At 40.6% G+C, this 15,586-nt stretch overlaps 1 protein-coding gene across 4 annotated transcripts in view; it reads left to right on the top strand.

Annotated features, from left to right (window-relative positions):
- LOC115216697 overlaps window positions 1-15,586 on the top strand; it is a 223,727-nt gene that overhangs the window by 90,658 nt on the left and 117,483 nt on the right. For all 4 annotated transcript variants that reach the window (XM_036506329.1, XM_029786224.2, XM_029786227.2 and 1 more), the window contains exon 6: window positions 10,049-10,391. In XM_036506329.1, coding sequence (XP_036362222.1) covers window positions 10,049-10,391 — 343 coding nt within the window. The remainder of the gene's footprint in view (window positions 1-10,048; window positions 10,392-15,586) is intronic.

Genomic DNA, 15,586 nt, shown 5'->3' with positions numbered 1-15,586 from the left:
AGCATTTTGCGAGCATGCTAACAATTCTGCCAGCTCACTGCCTTAACTTATTCATAATATTGACTCCCTCTCCCATTTCCCCATCTCTCTTTCATACATCCTTGGAACCTTTATTCACCCAGACTCCCAGCTCTTCTGCTCCTCATCCCACCACTTAGCTACGAGAGAAGGCATTATCGGTGATATTTGTTAAACATAGTAGTGGCTGTGTGGTAAGTAGCTTGCTAACCAACCACATGGTTCTGGGTTCAGTCCCACTGCGTGGCATCTTGGGCAAGTGTCTTCTGCTATAGCCCCGGGCCAACCAATGCCTTGTGAGTGGATTTGGTAGACGGAAACTGAAAGAAGCCTGTCGTATATATATATATATATATGTGTGTGTGTTTGTGTGTCTGTGTTTGTCCCCCTAGCATTGCTTGACAACCGATGCTGGTGTGTTTACGTCCCCGTCACTTTGCGGTTCGGCAAAAGAGACCGATAGAATAAGTACTGGGCTTACAAAGAATAAGTCCCGGGGTTGATTTGCTCGACTAAAGGCGGTGCTCCAGCATGGCCGCAGTCAAATGACTGAAACAAGTAAAAGAGAGTAAAAGATAATATATGAAGAAAAGGGAAATAACCTAATTGTTTATTAATATGTAATAATTTATTAGTACTAATTTTTTATCTAATTATTTAAATACCAGAAATCAGATTGTTTGCTAAACATGTTTACGATAGGAAGTCCGAAATTTAAGAGAATGGATGAATGACTAAATAACACACAGGACAAACAACTGATTACTACAATGTGTGTATTCCTTTATTCCTTTATTCCCTTATGCATTTCAGTCCCAAGGTTGTAACCGTACATGGACTTCTACTCACCTTATACTTTGAGGTTCCCCCCCAAGAAACCACAACACTAATTTTATCTCCTCTCTGCTCCACACTGATTACTCCCCAACTCTCTCTTCTAAAATGTGAGCAGCCATGTAACCCCTCTACAGCAAGATGCCCGTTCTTCTCTGACCCCTTCTCTCATACTTCAACACTTATCTTCTCGCATAAAGCTGCCTCTCTCGGGATTTGTAGTCTTGCAAGCTGTATGGCAACCTCATTAGTGATGGTAGTACAAAAAAAACAAAAAAAAAAAAGAAAAGCACCTAGTGCACACTGCAAAGTGGTTGGCATTATCAACGTTATCCAACCATAGAAACCATGTCAAAGTAGACAGTGAAGCATGAGGCAGTCCTTGGTTCCTTTGAATGCAGCTGAACCATTTAACCTGTACCTATATGGAACATTGCCATTGAATGTTGGTAATGATGATTATGATGATAATATATGTATATATATATGTGTGTGTGTGTGGTGTGTGTGTGTGTGTGTGTGTGTGTGTGTGTGTACCCCATTCCATTATTCATACATACACATTACCTCTACACACTCACTGCTTCAACATGCACACGCACACACACACACACACACAGTACATACGTATTCACTAATTCTTTACGCAAACAGACTCACACACACACACATATGCCTTTTCTATATTTGCATACACTCACACTCACACTCACACCCGCAATCCGACATACCCACGACCGCAGTGTATATAAATACACATTCACTGATTCTGTTTACATACTCGTTAATTTTATACACACAGTTACTACTTGTGTACATACACACACGCACAGACATCTACATTTGCACATCACACACACACACACACACACATACTCACACATACATACTCTCATATCTACTCACTCACATTCACATGTGCTCAGTCACACAAATATACACCTCTGTTCTAACCCACTACCTCTATGCTTTACACACGCCACTGATTTACTCTTTACTCTTTTACTCTTTTACTTGTTTCAGTCATTTGACTGCGGCCATGCTGGAGCATCGCCTTTAGTCAAGCAACTCGACCCCGGGACTTATTCTTTTGTAAGCCCAGTACATATTCTATCGGTCTCTTTTTGCCGAACCGCTAAGTAACGGGGACATAAACACACCAGCATCGGTTGTCAAGCAATGCTAGGGGGACAAAGACAGACACACAAACACACACACACATACATATATACGACGGGCTTCTTTCAGTTTCCATCTACCAAATCCACTCACAAGGCTTTGGTTGGCCCGAGGCTATAGTAGAAGAAACTCGCCCAAGGTGCCACGCAGTGGGACTGAACCCGGCACCATGTGGTTGGTAAACAAGCTACATACCACACAGCCACTCCTGCGCCTACATAAATGATTTTATTGCTAACTTTATCTCCCCTTGTAAAAACTGATAAAACTCTGGATGTCGATACAGGCTGTCTCTGCCAACCATTTCCACTTCTGTCTTTAACACCTGTATAATAAACCAAGGTGTTCCTCGTTTCATTCTGTTAGCTGTCGTTGTAGTATGTCTTGGAAGTGGTTCTGAGACATTTGTCAGTCTTTCTGTGCCAAAGTCTAACAGTGTGTGCAGGCATGGCTGTGTAGTTAAGAAGTTTGCTTTGCAACCACATGGCTGTATGTTCAGTTCCACTGTGTGGCACCTTGAGTAAATGTCTGCTACCATTGTCATCGTCATCATCATCATCATTTCATATCCGCTTTCCATGCTGGCATGGGTTGGGCGGCTTGACAGGAACTCGCTAGGTCAGGGGCCACATCAGGTTCTATAGTCTGTTTTGGCTTGGTTTTTACAGCTGGATGCCCTTCCTGATGCCAACGACTTTATTGATTGCAGACACACCTTGGATACCTTGTACTCCTCCACTAGTGACGTCAGGGGCAACTGGAGCATACCCTGGTTGCCATAAAGGGCGACATATGAAAGGCACTTCAAAAGGCCAAGCCACTTCCTTACCATCTTATTGATCTTCCATTGAATGGTCTCAATCCTTGTTAGAGAAACTTCATACACAGTTATGGGCCACAGCAGTCTTGGGAGCAACCCAAAATGCATGCACCACACCTTGAACTTAGTGCTTTCTACATGACATCAGCACCAGTGCTTTTCATGTGGAACCTCAATTCTGTGGTGGTGGTCAGGTCTTCTCGAATCCCCCAATGCATCTTGGGGTTTAATAGTACAATGTGAAGGAAATTTCATAAACAGAAAGTGTATGGGAGCTCATAGTGCATGCGTATGTGTGAGTTCATATATTTATATGTATGCATACATATATATGTATGCGTGTGTGTGTGTGTGTATACATACATATATATGTATGCATGTGTGTGTGTGTGTATACATACATATGTATATGATTTGGGCTAAGATCAAAGAGAATAAAGCATTGCGTAAGGAGCTGCATGTTGTATGGCTGTACTTAGCAAATGTATATGGTTCTGTGCTTCATAACATGATACAGGTAGCCCTGAAGTTCTCTGTGCCCCAGAAACTCCGAAGCATTCTATCATTATACTTTGACCAGTTCATGTTTCGGTTCTCTACTGCAAAGTACACCACTGAATACATTGATCTACAAAAGGGGATTGCAATGGGTTGTGCCATCTCCCCAATCCTTTTTGTGATGGTCATGGGGATCATACTGAGGGGCTTAAAGCCTGAGCGCAGGTTCAACTGAGGAGGAGTAAAACTGAGGGCGTTCATGGATGATCTCACCATTGTGCAGGAGAATATCAACGTTGCCAGAGACATGTTGAATAGATTGTCTGAACTGATCTGCTGGAGTCGGATGCTCTTTAAACATTTCACTGAAGGGTGGATCACTCATAAATTTGTTTTTCAGCATCAGTGGAGAGCAAATACCAACTGTTTGTCAGCAAAGTGTCAAAAGTCTGGGATGATGGTACAGTTTTCTCCTCACAGATAAGCATTGTGGTGTTGAACTGCAGAAGCAGGCAGAGACAGGGTTAAAGAGCATTGATCAAATTAGTTTGCCTGGGAAGTTCAAGGTGTGGTGCATGCATTTTGGGTTGCTTCCAAGGTTGCTGTGACCCATAATTGTGTATGAAATTTCTCTAATGAGGATTGAGACAATTGAATGGAAGATCAATAAAATGGTAAGGAAGTGGCTTGGCCTTTTGAAGTGCCTTTCATATGTCACCCTTTATGGCAACCAGGGTATGCTCCAGTTGCCCCTGACGTCACTAGTGGAGGAGTACAAGGTCTCCAAGGTGCGTCTGCAATCAATGCTGTCTGAGTCGAGGGACACTGTGATCCACGACAACCCACCAGATTTGAACACTGGTAGAAAGTGGATGGTCAGTGAAGCGATGCAGTAGCTTGATGAGATGGCCCAGCATGCTGAAGTGCGTGGAGTGATTATAGATGGCAGGGCTGGCGTGGGACTTGTCATGAGAGAGCGGTTTTGGTCTGAGTCAAGTGAACAAGAACAGCAGAAGTTACGTGAACAACAAGTAAGGCAGCTGGAAGTTGAGAGGTGCCAGGGTCACGCAGTGCAACAAGCACAGCAGCGTCAGAGGCTGAATTGGAATGATGTTGAAAAGCTGGAGTTGAAGTGGTCTGCTTGGTGGTGGTTGATTGCAGGGCATTTGAAAGCTCTGATCCAGACTGCATATGATGTGCATCCGTCTCCAGAAAATCTAAAAACAATGGGGTATCCAAGAGAGTCCACAGTGCCACTTGTGCGGGAAGTATGGCAGCCTCAAACACATGCTGTCAGCTTGCTCAAAAGCACTCCAGTCTTAGACATAATTTAGTGCTACACATTGTTGCTTCAGCTGCAAGAGAGAGCTGAGTGCCTGAACTGAGCTTGTGCAAGACAGCATTTATGAAGCAAAATGTGATGTCAAAGCGACAGAAACCTCAACAGGTCGAAGACAGAAAATGGGAGGTATTTATGGACAAGCCATTGCCTGAAAGTATCATGGTGTCAGCACTCCGACCCGACCTTGTTTTGGTAGATGAGGGTCAGAGACATGTGGTCCTTGGGGAGCTGACTGCGCCATGGGAGGAGAACATTGCTGAGGCCCATGAGCGGAAGCTGTTGGGCTATGAAGAGCTGGTATCAGAGATTCGGGAGAAGAGTTACATCTGTGAGCTGGTTGTTTTCAAGGCTGGCTGCAGGGGTTTCCCAGCAGCTTCTCTCAGAAGGTTTCTGAAGGTGGCTGGTGCATTTGCTGCGAGGAGCATCATCAAGGAATATTAGGAGAAAGCAGTTGAGGGTAGTACTTGGATTACCAGGAGGTTTGTGAAAGCGTATCAGACCACAGAACTGGCATGAGTCCGGTTGCAATACAATAATATGTCCAGCTGTTGCAGGCCCACCGTGTGGAGAGATACTGAGCATAATGGGTTGAAATCTCAGCGAAGCATGGAAATCAGCTGATGATTGCAGCCGGATGCAAAATGGAGCTCTCTGTGTTTTTCTTCTATATGGTATGAGGTGTTTTGTTACAGATTTCTTAGTGCCATCTATTTGGCAATGCTGATTTGATGTTGACTTTTTTGACACCAGACATTTTAATATGTCTCTTCTTCTTCTTCTTCTCTTCTTCTTCTTCTTCTTCTTCTTCTTCTCCTCCTCCTCCTCTCCTCCTCCTCCTCCTCCTCCTCCTCATTCTTCTTCTTTCTCCTCCTCCTCCTCCTCCTCCTCCTCTCCCCTCTTTTAAATGTATATATTTTTTTGTGTGTGTGTATCATCATCATCATCATCATTCTTTAAAGTCCACTTTTCCAAGCTTTCCATTGAGACAAGGTTGCCTTGAATGATAATTTGAACCCAGAGTACAGAGAATGAGAGTAAAAATACTACAAGATATATTCTGTCTGGCGCTCTTATGATTCTGCCAGTTTTTCTGCCTCGTGCATATACAAACGTGCTTAACAGTTCAGAGAGCCTGGAAAGTTAGTTTGTATATTTTTGGACAATTACCAGTTTGCTTACTCTGTCATTACTATATTTCTAATAAGTAAGGCGGCGTGCTGGCAGAAACGTTAGCACGCCGGGCGAAATGCGTAGCCGTATTTTGTCTGCCGTTACGTTCTGAGTTCAAATTCCGTCGAGGTCGACTTTGCCTTTCATCCTTTCGGGGTCGATAAATTAAGTACCAGTTACGCACTGAGGTCGATGTAATCGACTTAATCCGTTTGTCTGTCCTTGTTTGTCCCCTCTGTGTTTAGCCCCTTGTGGGTAGTAAAGAAATATATACTTCTAATAAGTGGCACCACTACTTTTCAATTAGTTTCAAAAATGTAACAAGATTAGAGTTTCAGGAACACTTGAGGGGTGTCTGGTCTTATCTTGTCACATACAAGTCGAAGAAAAGGAACCAAAAAGCTGGCTGTCTTCGATAACAATAAATAACACTTTATTCTTCGGGTTCACAGGTAAAATATATACATAAATGTAAAGGGAACTGGTTGCTTCTTTACACTTTTGGGGTGCAACTTGGGTGCAACACATTTCCTTTCTTTTTGTTTCTAGAAACTACCAGTCAGGAACGAAACGCAAGTTTAAAAACAATTCTTTATTCTCTTATTCAACAATGAAACACGATGGTATACTGGTATCCATTCTTACAACAATTCAGCATTAATAGAACAGGTTAAATCCTAAGCGTCTGGGACAGGAGAATAAGCTGATCACACGTATGAAAATACGTCCTTTCTCTTCTATCGCCGTGTCTCAAGTCCCCGATGCTATTAAGGAACGCTATAGAATTTCTTCTTCAGTCTCTAGCGCATGTGCATGAGGGAACTTCCTTATGCCTTTCCAGAAGGTTCCAACCCTGCACACGCACACTGAAGAAGGACGTTCCGCACACGCACAATGAAGAATGACGTTGCGTGTGCGCACACTGGAATATGACGTCACTACATATATATATTTCTTAAGGGCGAACCGGCAGCCAAGTCCACAGGACTGTTTACAAATGTTCACTCGGGTGAGCCAAGAAGATACGGTTTCCGTTCCCGCTTCGAAGATAGTTTCTCTATGCATAGGGTTTTCCCTGAGAGAAGTTTTAGTCACGTCCGTTTGTTAGGGCTGCTCTCCCAAAAAGGCAGACTTAGCAGAGACACTTTCAGGTTGCAGTTCCTGCGCATGCACATAAGGGAACTTCTGGCGGCCTACCGGAAGTAATCCGACTCTATGCATGCGTGCTGAAACTTCCACAGCAGCGTCTACAAAAATAATGAAGAATTTAGCAAAACAACTTTGTTGTTATTAAGCTAGTTTGGGAATTTGACATGAAATTTTGATAGGTTTTCATTTAGATCCCTTTAACCCTTTAGCATTTAACCCTTTCGTTACTATATTTCTGGCCAAAATACACCCCTTATGTGTTTCAATTAATTTCTAACATAATCATAAATTTAGTCTGGTTTCATTAAACAACTATAACTTTTTTATTTATCAATATATTAACATGATTTTTGGAAGATAATTTAATGAAATGTTCTCAACCAATTCTATACTATAATTTTTGTCACAAAGTGACTCTAATTGCAGGTAGATACAGGTAAATTCAACAAAATATAAAATTATTAAAATTTTGTTCAAACATCGCTATAGAAAATGGGTTATTAGCTAATATTCAATTGGGTATACAACAAAATTTTACGATAGAATTTGTTATTCTGGGCAACTTTCTGATACCCATAATAATATTTATGGCAAAATAGTCTTAATTTCATTTAAGGTTGTGGGAAACCACTAACTATCCTTTCTTTCGCTTTGTTTACATTTAGCATAACGGTTCGTTTCCGCCGTAATGATTTCAAATAGGCTCATTCGAAAAAGTAAAAAGAAATAGTCTAAGGCTTTACTCTCCTGGGAAAGTCTGTGGCTTGGTCCAGTTTCTTCAGAAAAATCACCGAAAGAAACAGTTTTAAATTTTCACTCCATTCAGGTGCCAATTCATTTTCTTTATCGCTGTCGCAGCTGTCGGATTCACTGTTTTCACTTTTGGAAAATGAAACATCAGATTCATTATCAAATACCACATGCTTTTTTTTTTCAGTCATAGAGTTAGATTTATCAAGGTCTTCAGTAGAAAATCCTTCGAATTCTGACTCGCTGCTTGATATAATGAAATTCGTATCCATATTTTGTCAGAATTACAAATTTTGAAAACACAATAGGAACAAATTTCGGAAAAAAATCTCCCAAAATTCAGGGAATTAAAATTACACTTCGATTGTTGTACAAAACTGTAGATGAACTGTTTACAAAGTATAATCACGTGTTTTCACGAATGTACTAAAGAGATTTTCTCTGATATTCTCATTTAAATATGAATAGGTAAATACGGGCGGGTTTGGGCGGTTTGGTCACATTAACCAAATTTTTTTCGGGCGGCTTTGGGCGGTTTGGTAACGAAAGGGTTAAACCAGACACATCTGGTCCAAATATTCTATCTGTTTTGTGTTCAAAATGGCTAGATTTGGTCTTTCACACCTACCCTTTAATATCATTCTAAAAATAAACGTTCACTCCATCAGAATCCCAAAGCTATGAGATACTCTCTTTTACTCTTTTACTTGTTTCAGTCATTAGACTGTGGCCATGCTGGAGCACTGCCTTTAGTCGAGCAAATCGACCCTGGGACTTATTCTTTGTAAGCCCAGTACTTATTCTATCGGTCTCCTTTGCCGAACTGCCAAGTGACGGGGACATAAACACACCAGCATCGGTTGTCAAGCAATGCTAGGGGGACAAACACAGACACACAAACATACACGCACATACATATATATACATATATACGACGGGCTTCTTTCAGTTTCCGTCTACCAAATCCACTCACAAGGCTTTGGTCGGCCCGGGGCTATAGCAGAAGACACTTGCCCAAGATGCCACGCAGTGGGACTGAACCCGGAACCATGTGGTTGGTAAACAAGCTACTTTATTTCATGAAAGATTTGCCATTAAGGCGTTACATAGAGGGGACATACAAATACAGACAAACATATAGGGTGTAGTAGCTTAAAACGTTGGTATTTACAATGAAATATATATAATATTTACAATATAAAGTTTTAAAAATTTGTTATTATACAGTAGGGCACGGATCCCAGCCATCTGGGTAGAACCTTTACTTCTTGATCCGGCCACACTTACCTGGTGCCAGATATACCCAGCTTGCACGCTACAGACTTCCATCTTTTCGCAAACATATCTCGTGACTCCTGCGCTGATTAATTCAAAACAATGTGAATAAATAAGCTTTAGATTTGATAGAGTAATCTGAATGCTGAAGGATTTGAACATAGTACTAGGAAAGGTTTCGAAAGAGTTTGGTATCAAAAGAGTTTAGATGAGTGTTAATGTAAGTGCAAATACTGCAATCCTGACGGAATCAACTGAATGTGTTTGCGAAATTGGTGATCCAGGCTGTATGAAGATAGTATTGTTCGCTTGTTTCAGTCATTAGAGTGTAGGCATGATGGGACACTGTCTTGAAGAATTTTAGTCAAACTTATCAGCCTCTGTACTTATTATTTTCTGTAAGGCCTGGTGCTTATTTTGTCAGTCTCTTTTGCCAAACTGCCAAGTTATGGGGACATATGTAAACACACCTATGCTGTTCATCAAGCAATGATGGGGGATGAACACATATACAAACAAAGAAATACACACACACACATATATGATGGGCTTCTTTCAGTTTCTATCTACCAAATTTACTCACAAGGTTTTGGTCAACTCATGGCTATAGGAGAAGACACTTGCCCAAAGTGCCACACAGTGGGACTGAACCTGGAACCATGTGGTTGGGAAGCAAACTTCTTACTGCAGGAAGAATTTGGTGTGCATGTCATCATCATCATCATCATCGTTTAGTGTCCGCTTTCCATGCTAGCATGGGTTGGACGGGTCAACTGGGGTCTAGGAAGCCAGAAGGCTGCACCAGGCCCAGTCTGATCTGGCAATGTTTCTATGGCTGGATGCCCTTCCTAACGCCAACCACTCCGTGCGTAAAAAGCACCCGAAAATAAAATATCAAAGAAGAAGCAAAAGACTGTACCATTAACCTGTTAATCATATATAGACTTGACTTAAACCTCATTCTTAAATGTCCCTTTTTAGCCTTAATTCCTTCTTTGAATTTTCTTCTACAGATACTTTAAAGGAAATTTCTCTGGAAGATCGAGAATTATTGTTATCCTCTATTTATGAACTGCTGAATCCCAACTCAATACAAGTGAAGGAGGATGATTTGAAGAGATTTACCTCAAATGCCGAGAGGGAGAAGTACCTAGCTGCTGTACATGTGGCACAGTCAAAGGACACACACTTGCATTTGGTGGAAGCCACTTCTCCCAATGCGCCATCAGCAATGTCGACATCTTCATCATGTTCATCACCCTTCAACAGGCATCTTGAGTGGCCTAACCACGACAACGATACCAGTTGCATGCATCAAAGTCATATCTCACTCGACGAAAGAGAAGTTACTACAGAGTAAGTCATTGGCATTTCTCTTCTGTTTCTTTCTGACCTTAACCCTTTAATTACCATATTCCTTTAATTACCATATTCCTTTGATTACCATATTCCTTTAATTACCATATTCCTTTGATTACCATATTCCTTTGATTACCATATTCCTTTAATTACCTATTTCTCTATTACCCACAAGGGGCTAAACACAGAGGGGACAAACAAGGACAGACATAGGTATTAAGTCGATGCCAAGTCAGCTGACAGACATTAGAGTTTCAATGTGTCCATGCCCAGACCCCAGTGCGTAACTGGTACTTAATTTATCGACCCTGAAAGGATGAAAGGCAAAGTCGACCTCGGCGGAATTTGAACTCAGAACGTAACAACAGACGAAATACCGCTAAGCATTTCGCCCGGCGTGCTAACGATTCTGCCAGCTCGCCGCCTTATTCCTTTAATTACCATATTCCTTTGATTACCATATTCCTTTAATTACCATATTCCTTTAATTACCATATTCCTTTGATTACCATATTCCTTTAATTACCATATTCCTTTGATTACCATATTCCTTTAATTACCATATTCCTTTGATTACCATATTCCTTTGATTACCATATTCCTTTAATTACCTATTTCTCTATTACCCACAAGGGGCTAAACACAGAGGGGACAAACAAGGACAGACATAGGTATTAAGTCGATTACATCTACCCCAGTGCGTAACTGGTACTTAATTTATCGACCCCGAAAGGATGAAGGGCAAAGTCGACCTCGGCGGAATTTGAACTCACAATGTAACGCAGACGAAATACCGCTAAGCATTTCGCCCGGCGTGCTAACGTTTTGCCAGCTCGCTGCCTTATTCCTTTAATTACCATATTCCTTTGATTACCATATTCCTTTAATTACCATATTCCTTTAATTACCATATTCCTTTAATTACCATATTCCTTTAATTACCATATTCCTTTGATTACCATATTCCTTTAATTACCATATTCCTTTGATTACCATATTCCTTTGATTACCATATTCCTTTAATTACCATATTCCTTTGATTACCATATTCCTTTAATTACCATATTCCTTTGATTACCATATTCCTTTAATTACCATATTCCTTTGATTACCATATTCCTTTAATTACCTATTTCTCTATTACCCACAAGGGGTTAAACACAGAGGGGACAAACAAGGACAGACATAGGTATTAAGTCGATGCCAAGTCAGCTGCCAGACGTTAGAGTTTCAATGTGTCCATGCCCAGACCCCAGTGCGTAACTGGTACTTAATTTATCGACCCCGAAAGGATGAAGGGCAAAGTCGACCTCGGCGGAATTTGAACTCAGAACGTAACAACAGACGAAATACCGCTAAGCATTTCGCCCGGCGTGCTAACGATTCTGCCAGCTCGCCGCCTTATTCCTTTAATTACCATATTCCTTTGATTACCATATTCCTTTGATTACCATATTCCTTGATTACCATATTCTTTGATTACCATATTCCTTTGATTACCATATTCCTTTAATTACCATATTCCTTTGATTACCATATTCCTTTAATTACCATATTCCTTTAATTACCATATTCCTTTGATTACCATATTCCTTTGATTACCATATTCCTTTAATTACCATATTCCTTTAATTACCATATTCCTTTAATTACCATATTCCTGTTGAGATGCTCTGTGGTTCTTTCAATTAATTTTAAATATAACAAAGAATTTAGTAAAATAAGGAAGGGCATCCGGCCGTAGAAAACTTGCCACGTGCATAGCGCTGCGCATATATGCATACATTTTTGTAGGTGCGGGCATGGCCGTGTGGTTAGGGAGCTTGCTTCCTAGCTACATGGTTTCGGGTTCAGTCCCACTGCGTGGCACTTTGGCCAGGTGTCTTCCACTATAGCCCCAAGCCGACCGAAGCTTTGTGATTGAATTCGGTAGGCGGAAGTTACTGCCGTGTGTGTATGTGTGCGTATAGCTGCTCAGTGCCTCTCCGAACGAGAGAGAGGGAACCATATTCCTTTAATTACCATAGTATCTGTTGAAGAAAATTCAAAGAAGGAATTAAGGCTAAAAAGGGACATTTAAGAATGAGTTTTAAGTCAAGTCTATATAGGATTAACAGATTAATGGTACAGTCTTTTGCTTCTTCTTTGATATTTTATTTTCACATGCACACCAAATTCTTCCTGCAGTAAGAAGTTTGCTTCCCAACCACATGGTTCTAGGTTCAGTCCCACCACGTGGCACTTTGGGCAAGTGTCTTCTCCTATAGCCATTGTTAAGCTAGAGTTAAGAACATAAATTATGACTAAGGTTTGGTGGAAGATTTTAATTGAGAACTTTTGAAAACAAGACATTTGTACTACAGAGCTAGAGGCAGTTTCAGCCAGGTTGGTATCAAAAGGGTCAATGACATTGCTGCTAGCTTTCTCATCTCCTTGGAGAAAGGCATTAATATCATAGCATCATACTTCTTATGTTTACAGGTGAGACTTTAGTCCTCAAGCACTTACAGTACTGAAGTATTTCTATCCAGTGTCTGACATAGTATAGTGTTCTTGAGCAAGACACTAAACTCTACTCATATAAGTTAGGGTAGTTGGAGTGTCACATGCTGTCTGTATCTACTTGCTACTACTTCATTGTATTGATTCCAGGTTCAATTCTACTGCATGACACCATAGGCAAATATCTTCTACCATAGCCTTGGATTAATTAAAGGCTTGTGATTGGAAGTTGGTTGACAGATGCTATGTGGAAGCCCATAGTGTATTTTTGTATATGTGGGTGTATGATTTAGCTCTCGGCATGAGAGCCTTGTCTTTAATTAGTCATGCGTTCTGTGTGTAGATAAAGGTTTTGTTCTACTTGCTCAGAGGTCAAGTGTTCAAATCTTATACTGATATTTCAATGTAAGTTTAGAAAGGTCGTTTTAGTCTACATTACTGCAGTCTGCCTAGCTGTGGAGGAGGAGGTACCTGATCGGTTTGAGAATGGTCAGTTTCATTACAATGTACCAGTTACCTTGATCTTCTGCCTTAATGTTGTATCCAGGTTCTGGGTCTGAACACTTTGTTTCTGTGATGAATATTGTTGTTCTAATTATTAGTTATTGTATCCCACATTAAAATGGGAATGCACAGAATATTCCCCACCAGGTGGATGTCTTTCTATCTTATGAAAGACTAGCAGTATCGCCTGGCATTGCTTGGGTTTGTAAGGGAAATAACTATATAAGCATTTTTAGAGAGTTACTTCCCTTATATAAACTGAGCAAAATATGCATTAAAAATGTGGAAAAATTATGGGAAAATTTTTTTAAAATCTTAGACTCATCATAGATGCACGCTAATACCCAGAAGGGCTCGATATGAATCGCGACTATAAGATACCTGCTTTTGGTTAAACTGCACCGCAAAATTTGGGAGTAGTTAGGAATCTAAATCGGAGTAGACAGTCACACACACAACTTCAGTTTTATATATAAAGATAAGCCTTAGAAGTAAACATACCAGCTCTTCTCAGGTACTCCTGACACATTCCTGTTGTATCACACCCCTACTGTGTCTTACTCCGGCTGTGTCTCATCTCTACTGTGTCTCATCTCTACTGTGTCTCACACACTGTTCTAACTCACCTTATGCTGGCCCCTGATTAGGCTGTGTCTCACCTCTGCCATATCTCATCCACTTTTCTATTACACCTTATCCTGGCCTCTGATTAACCACTTTTTCTAATTCTCTGCACCCAGAATATTAACCTGCTGTCATTCACACTTTGCCAAAATTTTTCCTGCTGATAACTAATATCCTTTGAATTGCCCTTTTTTTTTTGTATCAGATTCTGGTTGGTTGGCTGGTTGGTCTCAATGAAAAAAGGATCCTTATTCTAATTTAAGGTGTAAGGTAGAACAAAAGAATTCAATGATACAGATTCTTTTTCTTCTTGTTTGATGGTTCAGTGGTTAGAGTGTTGCACTCATAATTACAAGATTACGATTTCAATTCCTCGACTGGGTAGTACATTGTTTTCTTGAGCAGAACACTTCATTTCACATTGTTCCAGTTCATTCAGCTGTAAATAATTTCCAGCAATAGCTGAGAAGGTAACTCCATGAGAGATTGACATTCCATTCAATGGTGGGAGAAATGTAATCTTGGACACTCATATACTTTGGAAAGCAGGTTAAGCTCCAGTCTTATTTGTCCTTGGGCTCATGATAGATCCAAGTTAAAGTGGTTTCGTCAGAAGGAAAGGCCTGTAGCCGTGACATTTGCATGTTCTCCAAAACTTCTGGGATCATTAGGGTTCAGTTTGGACATTTTTAGGTTGATACCTGCAGTAAAAACAGGGTGAAATGGGATTTCAAGTTGCTTAATGTTTTGGGTAAGAATAATTGGGAAAAGTGGTTAGTATGGAGTCTGAGTTAGAGGTTATGTGGAATAGCCACTAGCTGATGTTAGTTGGGCCTACATAGAAGTTATTCTTCACAGGAAGAGAAGCTATTTTTGTAATACCTAATGATGTCTTTCCCAGAATTTCTGTTTTAAATTCTACCCTGTATCTAGAACTGTAATACAGATCTTTTCTTTTCTGACCTCCAACCGGTTTGAACCTAATGGATGCCGAAATAGGAGTAAATCAATATATAGATTCTTAATATCAACTCAAAGTTAAACATTTTAGAGAAATTTGAATCAATTCCAGTATGTCTTACTCTTAGTCTTCGGTCCTCCCTTATAGCTGGCCCGTACGTTGGTCTCGTTTTGAGTGTAGTTGCCTGCATCATCTTAGGTGATACTAAGTTGCTTCAGATATTCTTTGACGATAGCGAGCCATGTCTTCTTGGGTCTTCCTCTCTTTCTCCATCCATTGTGTAATTGTCTTTGGTATTCATTCTTCTTTGCCTTTCATCTTTTCGGGGTCGATAAATTAAGTACCAGTGAAACACTGGAGGTTGATGTAATCGACTTAATCCGTTTGTCTGTCCTTGTTTGTCCCCTCTGTGTTTAGCCCCTTGTGGGTAGTAAAGAAGTAGGTATTCATTCTTCTGGTAGTTGGAAAACATGACCTGCAAGTCTCTTTAATAATAGCTTCTGCTTTTCGTACAAGCTTCTGCTTTTCGTACAGCAGGTTCAGAGGAGGGAGCTAGGTGATTACATTGAGCCCAATGCTCAACTGATACTTATTTTATCTC

Source organism: Octopus sinensis, linkage group LG10 (genome assembly GCF_006345805.1).
Source record: "Octopus sinensis linkage group LG10, ASM634580v1, whole genome shotgun sequence".
In the NCBI taxonomy this organism is placed as follows: Eukaryota; Metazoa; Mollusca; class Cephalopoda; order Octopoda; family Octopodidae; genus Octopus; species Octopus sinensis.
Note: the sequence above shows the minus strand (reverse complement) of the source record. Positions and strands in the feature narration are given on the sequence as shown.